This window comes from Lontra canadensis, unplaced genomic scaffold, assembly GCF_010015895.1.
Source record: "Lontra canadensis isolate GAN:19392208 unplaced genomic scaffold, GSC_riverotter_1.0 scaffold116, whole genome shotgun sequence".
Classification (NCBI taxonomy): Eukaryota; Metazoa; Chordata; class Mammalia; order Carnivora; family Mustelidae; genus Lontra; species Lontra canadensis.
In genome coordinates this window covers 844,150-859,287 of record NW_022631110.1, presented here as the reverse complement: position 1 = coordinate 859,287, position 15,138 = coordinate 844,150, and the positions used below count along the sequence as shown (strand labels likewise).

The 15,138-nt window shown below is 44.5% G+C and overlaps 1 protein-coding gene across 3 annotated transcripts in view; it reads left to right on the top strand.

Annotated features, from left to right (window-relative positions):
* The window catches only part of CTPS2 (CTP synthase 2), a 96,053-nt gene that overhangs the window by 20,247 nt on the left and 60,668 nt on the right, over positions 1–15,138 (top strand). For all 3 annotated transcript variants that reach the window (XM_032840748.1, XM_032840746.1, XM_032840747.1), the window contains exons 5-11: positions 3,131–3,247; positions 3,479–3,562; positions 4,639–4,719; positions 7,449–7,600; positions 11,098–11,230; positions 12,946–13,034; positions 14,086–14,180. In XM_032840748.1, the coding sequence (XP_032696639.1) occupies positions 3,131–3,247; positions 3,479–3,562; positions 4,639–4,719; positions 7,449–7,600; positions 11,098–11,230; positions 12,946–13,034; positions 14,086–14,180 (751 nt within the window). The remainder of the gene's footprint in view (positions 1–3,130; positions 3,248–3,478; positions 3,563–4,638; positions 4,720–7,448; positions 7,601–11,097; positions 11,231–12,945; positions 13,035–14,085; positions 14,181–15,138) is intronic.

The window sequence follows — 15,138 nt, the reverse complement described above, 5'->3', positions numbered from 1 at the left end:
GGTACATTGCAGTTGATGAGCAAGAACTTCAGCCCCTCACCCCCTGCCAATTTCCTGATGGCGTGTGATATTTCTAGGATTTTCATAATTAAGTTTGTCATTCTCCTACAGAAAGGTCACATCTGTTCCATACCCAGGAAGCTTGAATTTTAATTATGTTTTGTTATCTGACTTAAAATTACTGAAGAATAATTTTTTTCTGTAGCAATGTAGTCCTGAGATTCCTTAGTTTGATTCCATTATAATGATGATAACAGGTACTAGAATGCTGTTACCTAGGGCTTATAATTAAATTTTGAGACCCTTCTGTCCTGGGATGAGCACTAAGCTAAACCCTGTTGGAGAGAGAAAATTTTACTGTTACCCTTCAAGGTTCTTCTGGCTGGTCTAAAAATCAAACTGACATGAAACAGATTAATAGGAGAAAAATCAAACAATAGTTTAGTTACATTTGTACAGACAGTTCATATAAACATGAGACATTCCAAAGCAGCCAGGCAAAATGAGGCTTACATGATATCCTGAACCAAAGAGGGGGTAGAGGCCTGCAGGTTACAGAGGGGAGGAAGACCATTTGCAGAGAGGCAGAGATGTTTGGACAACAAAGACTTCCCTGTTATGCAGCTTAGTTTCGTAGGTAAAGAGGAATCTCTGGTGATGGCTCTCTTCCTGGTACCAGGATTCCTCACTTTCCAATGTAATTGTAGGCAGTTGAGAGGGAGGGAGGGAGCTTCTGAATCTGCGGAGTTTTGATTGCTTTTAATTCAAAATAATCTTCATGGCAAAGTGGCATATTTAAATTTTTTTTTAATATTTTATTTATTTATTTGACAGACAGAGATCACAAGTAGGCAGAGAGGCAGGCGTGGGGTGGGGGGAGCAGGCTTCCCACTGAGCAGAGAGCCCAATGCAGGGCTCGATCCCAGGACCCTGAGATCATGACCTGAGCCAAAAGCAGAGGCTTTAGCCCAGGGAGCCACCCAGGCGCCCCAGGAGAGAGAGATTCTGAGTTGTTTTTTTTTTTTTTTTAAATTTTTATTTTTTTTGTATTCTGAGTTTTTATAAGGTCACTCTGTTGGTATGTGACAAATGATTTGATGGTAGGATGGGAGAGGGTAGAAGCTCAGAGCCCGTTTAGATTGGGAGGGGGCAGAGAGTCAGGTCTGCTGTTGTAGTGTGAAAGCAGCCATAGGCAGTGTGTAAGTAAACGGTCACAGCTCTGTGCCAACTGATACAACTTTATATAGAAAAACAAGCAGCAGGCCATAGTCACCACCCCCTGGTTTAGATTATTGCCATTGTCCTGGCAAAAGGTGGCGTTGGTGTGGGTGTCTAAGGTGCTGGCACTGGATATAGAGCGCAGTGGAGAGATTTTCAAGAGGTTTTGCAGGTATAACCCACGGGGCTGGATCCAGTGAGGAAAAGGGAGGGATCAAGGATGGTTTCTAGGCTGCCAGCTTGAGCTAGTTAGTAGGAAGAGACACTTCCGCCTAAGAATAGGAGACACTCAGAGAAACGGGCCCAGGGAGAGTTCTGTTTGGGCCTTGCGAAGTTTGAGTCATTGCTGAGTCATCCATGATGTCAAAGACGGGTTGGCTCCACAACCCAGTTGTGCTGGGAAGAGAGGTTGGGGCTCCTAGTAGATTTTGGACCTACTCAGGTAGCTGAAGCCAAAGAAGATAGTGGATTCTGGGACTGGTCCCACCATGATCTCTTCCTTCTCAGCATCCAGATCATTCCAATTAACGCCTAAGTTTTACCCCCCACTTTTTTTTTTTTTTAGTATTGTTTATTTAAATACTCTCTACACCCAAATGTGGGGCTTGAACCCATGACCCTGAGATCAAGAATCCCACACTTTAATGACTGCACCGGCTGGGAACCCCAAGTTTTACTCTGGATTATTGTTCTTTAGCGCTGCCTAATTTTCCTTGATAAATTCTGAGCTCCTCAGGAGCACCGTTGTCTTAAGTTCTTTTCAGGGGGCGCCTGGGTGGCTCAGTGGGTTAAGCCTCTGCCTTCAGCTCAGGTCATGATCCCAGGGTCCTGGGATCGAGCCCCGCATCGGGCTCTCTGCTCAGTGGGGAGCCTGCTTCCTCCTCTCTCTCTGCCTGCCTCTCTGCCTACTTGTGATCTCCATCTGTCAAATAAATAAATAAAATCTTAAAAAAAAATGCCTTACTTGTTGGAAGCACATTGTAAATTAAGTTAACATTTGTCAAAGGATTACACTGTCAAGAATATCACTGGGACGGGGCACCTGGGTGGCTCAGTGGGTTAAGCCGCAACTGAATCAGTGATAGAAGAATTCATTTACTTAACTTAGTCCATATCTCCGCACAACAGGCAGTGTGGTATTATAAACACAGGAATCAGGTCATTCTTAAAATTCTCCTTTTAAAAAAAAAGATTAATTCATTGGGGTGCCTGGGTGGCTCAGTCAGTTAAGCATCTGCCTTCGGCTTGGGTCATGATCCTGGGGTCCTGGGATCGAGCCCCACATCAGGCTCCTTGCTCGGTGCAGAGCCTGCTTCTCCTTCTCCCTCTGTTGCTCTCCCTGCTTGTACTCTCACTCTCTGTCAGATAAATAGATAAAATCTTTTTAAAAAATAAAGATTTATTGATTTATTTTGGGGGGGGTGAAGGGCAGAGGGAGAGGGAGAGAATCTCAAGCAGACTCCCCACTGAGCATGGAACCTGACTTGGGGCGCCATCCCAGGACCACGTGATCAGGACCTGAGCCAAAACCAGGAGTCAGACACTTAACAGACTGAACCACCCAGGCACCCCTTAAAGCCCTCCTTGACCTTGCTTTTTTTCCCCTTCTTGACGCTCTGCCTGTTCTCTTACCTGCTTACCTGGCTATGTTATCCTGCATCCTTTCTTCTTAGTTTCCTTTCTAGTCTCCAGTCTGTCTTTCTGAGATGTACAGTGCTTTTCTGTTTCACGTCAAATAGCTTAGTGAGGTTTAATTTATCTATCATAAATTTCACTGGCTTTAAGTGTACAATTCCATGACTTTTAGTATATTTATAAACTTCTGTTCTTGCGCTCACTGTTTATTAATAATGCTTCTATTAGTCTGTATACAGTGGAAGGTCACTTGTGTCTTTTTTTTTTCTGTTCCCAGTTGGGTGGCACCATTGGAGACATCGAAGGGATGCCGTTTGTGGAAGCATTCAGACAATTCCAGTTTAAAGCCAAAAAAGAGAATTTCTGTAATATCCATGTTAGTCTTGTCCCACAGGTGAGCTTTCCAGATAAGCAACTTCTATAAATCTTCCTGTGATATTCTGTTTATTCCACATTTTTTTAAAAAGGAGATAGAAGTTTATTGAATACACTGCAAGGGAACAGCAGGCAGGACAGCAAAGGAGAGACTGCCTGCCTGTTTTTTCCACATTTTAAACTAGGGAGCCCTTAATTATGCAGAAGAGCTAAATATCCAATATACTGACAATGACCCATTTCTTTTCAGCCCAGTGCTACCGGAGAACAGAAAACCAAGCCCACACAAAACAGTGTCCGTGCACTGAGGGGGTTGGGCCTGTCTCCTGATCTGGTGAGTTACAGAGAATGGGTAAATTTCTTGGAATAGGACCTTCATTTCTTTTTTTTTTTTTTTAAGATTTTATTTATTTATTTGGCAGAGAGAGATCACAAGTAGGCAGAGAGGCAGGCAGAGAGAGAGGAAGGGGAGCAGGCTCCCCGCTGAGCAGAGAGCCTGATGTGGGGCTCGAGCCCAGGACCCTGGGATCATGACGTGAGCCAAAGGCAGAGGCTTTAACCCACTGAGCCGCCCAGGCGTCCCTAGGACCTTCATTTCTTGGACTATAACATCAGCTAAGTCCTTTTTATTTCTTAAGTGGTTCCTGTGACTTTGAGCTCTTTGTACGGGGGGCCAGGGAAGGCTTATTCCCAGACCTCAATGGTCGCTCCACACATTTCTAAATTGACAGTCTCTTCTCCTCCATGTCCCTCTGTGATTGGCCACATGGGCAGCCGGGCAGGTGCAATGTCTCATCATTTTTACAGTCCCTGGGTCCCTTAGTGTGAGGTGGGACCTTGGGGATTTCCTGACACCCACGAAGGTGGGCTGTCACTGCTCTTATTCGTAAGAGGGAATCCAGTTATGACCAACAGTCTAGATGAGAGGTTGGTAAATAAGGGCCTCCAGCCTGCTGCCTGTAAATACAGCTTCATTGGAACTTGGTACCACCTGTCTCTGACATTTGTCCACAGCGCCGTTGTACTGCAAGGATACAATTGAGTAATTGGGACGGTAGCTTCTTGACTTGGAAAAGCTACAGTGTTTACTGTCTGGCCCTTTAGAGAAAACGCTTGCCACGCCCCCCTCTAGTTCAGCTCCCGTAAAAGAGGCATTTGTGAGCCTTCACTCTTGTTTATGAGAGATGCCTTGACATTCTGAGCCCTTCCTGGTAGATTCGAGTTGATTACACTTGCTCACATTAGCGCTCAGGTGTTTCTAATAGTCCCGTGGAATTGCCCAGAATGAATTGGTACACAGTCAAGTCTCTGGTTGTAAGAAGAAATTAACATAGCCTCCTCCCGCAAACGAACGGTGGCATGAACACCCCGATTCCTGCTTGCTGACCTGTGCACACCCGACTTTGACAGATAGTCTGCCGAAGTTCAACGCCCATCGAGATGGCTGTGAAGGAAAAGATTTCTATGTTTTGTCACGTGAACCCCGAACAGGTGAGTGCTGCTCTTTGCCTTTTAATGACTTGCAGGCAGGCAGTTCTGCAGACACGAATGTTTGGACTCTCCGGAATGACTGTCCTACTTTTCATGGCACTTAGGAAAGCCTTGGGAAATTCATATCCAGCCAGCCCCGGCTTCCTTGCCCTGCAGTGAACAATCTGAGACTCCCAATTTCTTTACCTAGATCATGTATCTCTTTGCATCATCACTCCTTATGTTACAGGGACAAAACCAGGAGGGCTTTCGAACCAGGGAGAGAAGCCTGTGAAGCCTGCTTGTTTTCTGTTTGTCTTGTGCTTCCAGGCCACTGCCTGCTTTCACTGTGATTTCTCCTTTGCCCATGTTACAGCGTAACTTTGCCCAGACCGCACGTTACACTGACATTCACACCATCGCCGCGGAGAACATCAGTGGCCTCAGTTCTTTTCCTTGCTCTAGAAACTGTACTGTGATTTGGGCTCAAGTGCTCTGTCCTATGAGACTTTCCACCTGGGTATTGGAGAGCTTTTTCTTTTTTCTTTCATTCTCTTATCTGTCTCTTGTTTGCAATAAGGCTTCCGTGTAAGGGCTCAGGGTTGGCTATAGTTTAAAAGGTGGTATGAATGGCGCTCAGGAAAAGGGTGAGGTTTGGAGAGACTTTTGTTTTCTTCAGTTTAGCCCTGGGTTCTCTGAAGCCTAAAAATCATCGCCTCAGATTTCTGGATCCAGGATACCAGGATCACACAGCCTCCTGACTGATAAAGTTTTCAGAGTTGGGTTACTGAGAGCTCTGAGAAGGGAAGTGTGCAAATTTCTAACACTACAGATCCTGTTTTTTCTTTTCTTTTAAGATTTTATTTATTTATTTGACAGAGAGCGAGACAGCGAGAGAGGGAACACAAGCAGGGGAAGTGGGAGAGGGAGAAGCAGGCTTCCCACTGAGCAGGGAGCCCGATGCGGGGCTCGATCCCAGGACTCTGGGATCATGACCTAAGCCAAAGGCAGACGCTTAAAGACTGAACCACCCAGGCGCCCCCAAAGCCTGTTTTCAATAGAACGATAGTTCCGAAGAATTCTATCCCAGCAGCCCACAGGCTAGTGTATTAGCCATTTTTCAGCACATCTTTTTTTCTAATGTGAGTTAACACTCCCGTTTCTTGGTTCCTGGTGAACTGGCATTTAAAGATCTTCTGCTCTGGTTTCCTGTGGAAGGAATGGAGGGTCAGAGGCATCTCTATGGATGTGGTCATTACCATGACATTTGAAAAAAAATCTCTTTCTGGACCGGAGCATGAATGAGTAAAGAGTTCCACATGCCACATCTTCCAGCGTGGGAGTTTGGGCTACCCAGAGATTTAGTTGTAATTAGTAGCGGAGCTGGAGCTTACGTCGGTGGCATCTTGGCACTTCGAATTGCTTCGGTGAATTCACAAGTGAGGCGCAGTGGTCCTAGGTATCAAGTTGGTGACGTACAAACAGCTTAGGAACTTTGGGGTGGATTTGGCTATGGCTTTGGGAAGAACTGAACACACAGAATGAGCAGAACATTTCTTGGCATTGATTTAGAATGTGGCAGGTCCTTAAATGCCTGCCGGTGGCCCCTTAGATATACTCGAGACAGTGGTGAGAGCTTGTTAGGGTAAATGTGAAAAACAACCGTACCACCTTGGAAGGAGCCGTTCAAACAGCTGTACTAATTACTTTGACTGGGTTCAGTGTGTACTTGAAAATTTATCCAAGGGAAGAGAGTAGACAGCAGCGGCAACAGCAACAAATGAACACACACAAGCACACACACACACACACACACGAACCACACACCCACATTGAGAAGACACAGTGCACATATTCAATGTTACTGCTTTAGCCTGGATTTAGGTGATGCCTTGGGCCATGCGTCTTGGATATTGACCCATAAAGCATCCACATGTCAACACCCGTTCTCTGATACCAGCTGGGGTCCTGCAGTTCAACTGTGACACCAACCACCTGGAGTGGGGTTCCGCACACTGAGGGCTGAGTTCTTTACAAGACGGCCCCCCACTTCAGTCACCAGCCACAAGTTTCCAGTGTCCCTGAGCCACCGACACTTCTGCCTGGCTGACTACAGATTTGGGGCTTCCCATAACCCCCTCAGGTTCAATAATTCTCTAGAATGATTCATGGAACTCAGGAAAATGTTATACTTATTACCAGCATTTGATTATAAAGAGTGTGGAGGAACAGCCAGATAAAGAGATACACAGGGCAAAGCATGGGAGGATCCCAAGCTCAAGGTCAAACTCATTTTCCAGCCCCCTTATTATCCTTGGAGGTCAGGGGGCTGAAAGTTTCCAATCCTGCTTGGGTTTTCTCGTGACCACCTCTCATACTGAAGCCATCTAGGGGCCACCAGGAGTCGCCTCATTAGCATAACAAAGATGCACCTGTCACTCAGGAATTTCCAAAGGTTTTTGAAGCTTTGTGCCAGGAATTGAGAACAAAGATCAGATATATATATATAAAATTGATTCTACCATGGCATCCATGTTTCCAGAATTGGAATAATGTGTTCAAAGAGTTTTATAATTAGATCAAAGTAAGCTTGTGTTAATTCTGCCTCTTGTTTGGGTCACTGGGCTCTTGATTTTCTTCAGTATAAATGAACTGCCATGTCTCTTGAGTTTTGGCTCATTCTTGAACTCCTTCTTGTGGCATATTTGAGGTGTTCCATTTAAATATGGTGTTTTATCATCATTAATCAGGTCATATGTATCCATGATGTTTCGTCCACATATCGAGTGCCTGTGCTTTTGGAGGAACAAGGCATTGTTAAATATTTTAAAGAGAGATTGGATCTGCCCATTGGTGATTCTGCAAGTAATTTGCTTTTCAAGTGGAGAAATATGGCTGACAGGTACGTGAAAGGAATTATTGATGTAATCTTTAATAATAATTCTTGGGTTTGGGGGTAGGATTGAGACATACCTTAAAGGATACCTATGCCACATTCAGCTTTCTGTATGTATATGTTTTGGTATGGATTTATCTAAAGCTTTAATACATTGGTAGAGTGTTTTGCTGTATTCTTTGAAGATTTCTGGGGCTTTTGATTTTGTCCTACTTAAATGAAAGTGAATAGAAGGAATTTGGATTCTGGAATGATTTTTTTTTCTTTCAAATTCTGGAAACATTTTGATGGATTGATTGATTTCTCAGTTTCCAAACATTTTAAACAGGTTTAAATGTCACAATTTTTTTGCTGTTTGTTTTGCTTGTTTTTTTTTTTTTTAAGTTTATTTATATATTTTTTAGTCGTATCTACACCCAATGTGGGGGTCAGACTCAAGGACCCTGAAATCAAGAGTCACAAGGTCTTCCAGCTGAGCCAGCCAAGCGCCCCTGTTTTGCTTGTTTTTAAAGACTTGGCTAACATTTCCTAAAGTAAATCCCTTTTGAATGAGAGTAGGCTCTGTCATTATTGCTCCATCCTGGAGTTATTAACTGGCAGCATTGTTATTAAAACCTCAGACAGGTTCTAGCTTTCAGACAACGATATTAATTTCAACAAGGCTTGTCTCATTGGAAGTTCATATGGAAATTAAATCCCTGTCACCTATTTTCTTTGACTAAATGTAGACAAGGCATCACTCCATAAAGTCCTGACTGCCTGGCTTTTTTGTGCTGCTTAGGTAGTGGACAGCGGTGACAAACGTCGGCTCTGGTGTTGCTAAGGAGTAGATCCTGAAAGTTCTCATCATAAGAAAAAAAAATTATAACTGTGTGGTGATGGATGTTAATTAGACTTACTGTGGTGATCGTTTCGTGATACATACAAACACTGAATCACTATGTTGTATCCCTGAATCTAATATAATGTTATTTTCACTTATATTTCAATTGGAAAAAAAAAAGGTAAGCTCTGGCATGAGGCACTCTGGATTGAGATCCCAGCTTCTCTCACTAGTTGTGTGTGTTTGGGTAGATTACTTAACCTCTCTGGACTTGTTCTCCCACCCATATATATATAATTAGTACCCACATTGTGATAATGATGAGAGAAAACACGTAAGACCTTAATCTCGCATTGGGCACTGAGTATTGGTTACTGAGGTTGGTAACAATAATTAAAGTGGTTTGAAGGTGACGAAATCACTGACCTTGGTAGATGATCAGTAGATTGAAGTGTTCTTGCCCTGTCACTTACAAATTTAAAAAAGTGTCTTTGAATATCTGGGACAAGTAAAATCAGGGCCAAAGTGCAGTTTCTGAACTTGGGTACTGTCTTGCACGCTGATACAGTTAAGCTTCAGCCCTCCAGAATGCTTAAGGAATTAGTAGCTTTGGGGGAATTTTCTGAGTAGCTTGGGGTTGATCCTCTTTAAGCATTAGAAATTTTAGTCTGTAACTCCTTTTATTGGAAATAGCTCTAAATTATACTCCGAGGTGCTGTGCTTTTAAAAGCCAGTGTCTGCTCTTCATGTCAGTTTCTTGGCTGCTGTAACAAATGACTGCCAACTGGGTGGCATAAACTATCAGTTGTGAAGGTCCGAAGTTCAAAACCAAGGCATCAGCAGGATTGGTTTCTTCCAGAGGCTCCGAGGGAGCCCACATTCTGCCTCTGTCCTTACGTGGCCTTCTCTGTGTCTCTCCACTTCTTCTCTCTCTCTCTCCACCTCCCCCACCCCGCTTGTATAAGGATGCTTATCTTAACTTGATTGTATCCGCAAAGACCCTTCTTCCAGATATGGTCACATCCACAGGTTCTGGAGGACATAGGTTTTGGGGGCCACCATTCAGCTCACCACAGTCTTTAAGCAAAAGGAATATTGAGCATCGGTTTCTCGTGGTGATGTGGGTTTATTGGTAATGGCGGTATGTACTGTCCCTTCAGTACAGCCTGTAGAGAGATACAAGAAGGCAAGCAGGGGTCAAAGGGCAGCCTTGTTCATGGAGATCCAGTGCTGTTCAGAGGCCAGGGGTTCCTGGTTGAATTGGATGGCAGAGCTTTTCTGGGACCCCAGACAAAGTGGAGACAGCTTGCCTCCCCGGGGACCTGTGTGTGGAGTGGGCCTGCAAAGCGGGCCTGGAGTTAGGTCCAGGGCAGGCGAGAGCTTGGCTGGTCCAGACAGGGCCACACGAGCCTCACCTGCAGGCCCCGAGAGTGAAGAGAGCACAAGGGGAGTGCGCTCAGGATACATACCGTTCCTGGATGGCAACCCTTTTCCCTGGGCCATCCCCACTTCCGCGGTGGCGTGAGAATAAGGGAGAAGGGCTCATTCCAGCAGATGTGCTCAAATGTGGTGGTGATCACCAGTTCCCCAGGCCCAAATCTGGCCTGGACAGCGCTTCCCTCTGTCATTGCATTGGAATCTTGCCTTGAAACCAACTTGCTTTGTCACCAGTGTCCTTTGTGTAGGGATGAGGGGGAGCCTGTGCAGCCACGTAGTCTCCCGAGCGACGTAGAATTCGGTTTAGCAGTTTAACTTCTCTGAGGTTCTTCAGTCACCTTCCTCGGAAGTCACCTTTACTGTCAGTTTGAACTTCCTAGCCGCTTCTGCATTTTTCTCCTCCCAGCCTATTCGCAGTCGCGTTTCTGTGGCACCCTTTGCAGATGTTGCTATGAGCGAGGAATGTTCCCGCTCACGGCAACCTTTCTGTTCTAAGGTATTTGGGGAAGGGTTTGCTTCCAGGCCCTAAAACATCTTCAGCCCCAAGATGATGTTTCTACATACGTAGAACCAGACCGGACAATTTTCATGTTCGTTGTACAGAGTACAAAAGTAACAGTAAACATTGTGTCTTTAGTGGTAAATGTGATTGAACATCTTAGGTGGAATGGAATTTTCTCATAAAAATGATGTAAATGGCTTGTAATATTTTAAATAGTTCTCTTAGTGCCATTCTTCAGACATGCCATGAATAACCTTCCTTTGTGGGCCAGCTGGAACTGTAACCGTTTTTAATGTAGACAGTTTGAATGCATTTTCTTATATAACGTCACCTTATAAAGTTAATATTGAAATGTTTCCAGTTGACATTCAGAATGCATTTTTCTTATACAGTGTCACCTTATAAACGAGTTTAAGGACAGCTCATTTTTATGAGATGGGGAGAGCTTTTTTACTTTTAATGGTTTTAACTGTTTCTCTGATACAATTTCCGTGGATTTATGTCTCTGCCTGCTTATGTAAGCCAACACTGGGGTTGCTTATGATTTTGCAATCTGTTGGCACTCAGATTTTCATTCACTAGGGGTGGAGTGGAGTGGGGATTTGAGTTAAGTACATCAAGTTCGAGGCTCGTCTGTCCTTAAGGTTTTAAGAGGTGCCTTGAGATAAGAACAGTGGCTGTCATTTTATTTGTGATGTTACATTACATGCATATAACCCTTAAGCTGGTCTTTCATCTCAGGTATGAAAGGTTGCAGAAAACGTGCTCCATAGCCTTGGTTGGCAAATACACCAAACTCAGGGACTGCTACGCCTCCGTGTTCAAAGCCCTGGAACATTCAGCCTTGGCCATCAACCACAAATTGAACCTGATGGTGAGCCCTTGCTGGTCTTCCTCATAGTTCAGTCATTCACTGTGGTATCTCGTGTTGTGTTGAAGGATCCCCAAGACTTCCACCAGGATTGCTGTCACCGGGACTCACAGTACTGAGTGTATAGCCCAACTTGTGGCTAAGATTTAATACACTGAGAGGTATAGAGCGAAGTCAGCAAAGGGGAGAGGTGTGTGCGATGAAGTCTGGGGAACTTCATATATATAGCTTGAGTCTAGACTTTGTCTTTGTTAGATACAGAAGTAGCACATGTTCAGTGTAGGAAATTTAAACAAAGCATCATCTAAAATGCGGAAAGTGGGAGATCCCTCCTCCCTGAAATCCTGCTTCTCTGCCGTACCTGTTGTTCCCAGTTTGATGCATAGCTTTCTAGACATATGTATCTATGTTATATTTAATGATATTCCTTTTATCTTTTTTAAAGATTTAATTTATTTATTTGACAGAGAGAGATCACAGGTAGGCAGAGAGGCAGGCAGAGAGAGAGAGAGGAAGGGAAGCAGGTTCCCTGCTGAGCAGAGAGCCTGATGCGGGGCTCGATCCCAGGACCCTGGGATCATGACCTGAGCCAAAATCAAGAGCCCTGACGCGTAACTGACTGAGCCACCCTAGACACGTCCGTAATCGCTTCGTATCTGTGGCTTTCCAAGGAACACTTCACTTTCCGCTCTTCCGGCTCCTCCGAGTCCCCCAGCCCCTCGTAGAGAAAAGAAAAGAGCAGTAGAAAAATTGTTAGATTACCAATTTTATTAAGCCTTTACAAGTTTGTATGTTAAGATATGTTCAGATAGTAATTTTTACAAAATAAATACTAAAACAATATAGGTCTATAGGGACTGTTACCTACCTAGGAGTCGTCATACATGAATTTTCCAGTTGACGAATTTGTTGACATTCGCTTCTGCGAAGTACTATTTGAGTCATGGTCTCGTCATATTGTTTTTAGACCACTTTGCTTCTGTGTTCCCCTCGCCTGGCTTCCTGTAGCAGCCTCCAGCCTGGTTTGCTGTCTTCCCTCCATTTTCCACCTCAAAGCGCTGTGATCCTTCTAAAATCTCTCTCTCTGTTCTCTCTGTTCCTTAAGACTTTCCAGTGGCTTCAAATGTAAACTTCTCCTCTCCCTGGGTAGAGTCTGTTTTGAGGGCCCCAGAGTGACCACCCCTTTGTCTGATTCCTCTGACGTTTCATACAAGCTGTTCTTTGCCTCCCTCCTCCCTGCGTCTCCCACACAACCTCCCGCTAGCCTCCCAAAGCGCACACACAGGCTCCTCCTCGAGGGCTGAGCTGCTCGGGCATCACCTCTCCAGAGGCCTCCCCCCACGGTGCTTCTTCCCATCTTCCCTGCAATGTCGCCGTCTAGATTAAGTGTGGCTCCCACTTATTTCCACAGCGTTATCTTTGCCCATCGTGGCCACTGTCATGCTATGGTGTGCGTGCCTGTGTATTGGGTTCTGTAGTCTTCCTGGAAGACTGTAAGAGCCCCAAGACGAGACTGTGCTTTTCTATCCTCAGTGACCGTTGTAGTGTTTGCAAAATGAGTAGTTATTGAAGAGTTGGGTCATAGTGTTAGATGCCTCCAGTATTTTTTAGTATCTCCTTTAATTTTTTTTAAGTATCTATTTTTCTTATATGTGTTTTTAATCTATTGGATATATATATACATACGTGTGTGTGTGTATGTATTTTTTTTTTTCTAGTATATAGATTCCATTGATCTGGAACAGACCACCGAAACTGAGGACCCTGTGAAATTCCATGAGGCCTGGCAGAAGCTATGCAAAGCTGAGTGAGTGCCGAGGACTGCCCATACCAGTTAGGAGAATGCCATTGTGCTTTTCCCATAACGATCTGATTGACCCCAATTCCTAATTTTTATGCATTTTTGAAAGGTAGTCTGTCATACTTGTGGTCATTAAGGGTGGTCACGCTGCATCGTCCCCTCATGTCCTTTGAAATGTGCCACATTCATGTTTGTGGCATGTGCAGTGGAAATGGGTTTTATTTTGGGGGACAATGGGGATCCGATATTGGGGAGAAAGGGGGCTGATTCTACTGAAAGATACAGAAATGGATCTTACATATGCACAGTTAAAGTACAAGGACGCAACTCTTCCTTCTTGGTTATATTTTCTTTTTTACATCATTTGATTGTAGGTTTTATTTTGTAAGAAATCGACAGAACTTTTGGCGGCAACACGGTATTGTGAGGGTAGAATGACCCTCCCAGTTAGTCCTTGAACTCTTGTCTTCTCCAATGAGTGTTTGCCTAAAAGGTCTCTGAAGTGTCTGTTAGCCAGGAGACTTTCATGTGCCACTATTTAATTAGCAATTGAAATTTTAGGCTGATTTTACCAGCTTAACTCTTTCTGATTATGCAAGAGATCTTAACTTTTTTTTTTTTTTTTTAAGATTTTATTTGAGAGAGAAAGAGAGCATGAGAGTAGAGAGGTCAGCAGGAGAAGCAGACACCCCACCGAGCAGGGAGCCCGATGTGGGACTCGATCCCGGGACTCCAGGATCATGACCTGAGCCGAAGGCAGTTGCTCAACTAACTGAGCCACCCAGGCGCCGCAACTTTTTTTTTTTTTTTTAAGATTTTATTTATTTATTTGACAGAGAGATCACAAGTAGGCAGAGAGACAGGCAGAGAGAGAGGAGGAAGCAGGCTCCCCGCTGAGCAGAGAGCCCGATGTGGGGCTCGATCCTAGGACCCTGGGATCATGACCTGAGCTGAAGGCAGAGGCTTTAACCCACTGAGCCACCCAGGTACCCATGAAAATCAGAGTTTTAAAAAGAAAAACAATGTCAAGTTCACCCTTGTGTTATGTTGATTGCAGTGGTGTTCTTGTGCCGGGAGGCTTCGGAATCCGAGGAACGTTGGGGAAACTCCAGGCCATTTCCTGGGCACGGGCAAAGAAGATCCCTTTCCTGGGTAAAACTCAAGATTATGCATTTTAACGATGACTTTTTTAGATTGTTGATATCTAGTAGTAGGGGTAACATTTCATAGAATTTGTTAACAGGAAATGTGTGAACTCAGATTTGAATATTCAGGTGCCAAAAAGTCTGCCATGGGGGGCCAGCAAACTGTGTCCTGTTTTTGTAAATAAGACTTTACTGGAATAAAGCACACCAATGTGTTTACATATGGAATGTGGCTGCTTTTATGGTGCAGTGGCAGAGTTCAAGGCCTACAGCCTGCAAAGCCTAAAATGTTTACTGTCTGGCCCTTTGTAGAAAAGGCTGTTGGCCTGGGAGAACTTAGCACCATTCTGGTTGGGTAGCAAGAGGCTGAGAGAAGCTGCTGTGTACACCTGCCCTTATCTTTTCCCGTTTTCACCCAAATTCATCTTTTCACCACTTCCAGCTAGAAGAGACCATCCTACGTCACAGGAAGAGCTCTGCTAAAATTTGGTAGAGCCAAGTCTTTTTAATGTCTTTGTTCAAATTTTATTTATTTATTTTTAAAAAGACTTTAAAGAACAGCAGGGATATTAAGATAGTTTGCAACTCTTGAGCTTTCTGTTTGACGCAGCGTCTCTTTATGTCTTAGCCATTTGGAACTTTCTGAACTTCCCCCCCTTAAAGCACTCAGCTGTTTCGGGCCAAGTATACTGGTTGCCCTTCTCTGATGAGTTCCTTGCATACCTTAGATAAGTCTATTAAAACATCTGGAATGCTCCTTGGCGTTTGTTGAGTGGAGAGAATTGCTGGATGTGGAGATGGGTGAAGGGCCCATCGCTGTCGCAGCCTGCTGGGGGCTACGCAGGTGTTTTGTTTTCCTCCTCATCGGGTTGTCTGCTCCGTTCCGTCCTGCACCTGCCTTCCCTGCTCGCCAGCCTGCCCGAGCCCGCCGTGCAGATGCCGGCTTCCCCCAGCTGCTGCTGTTC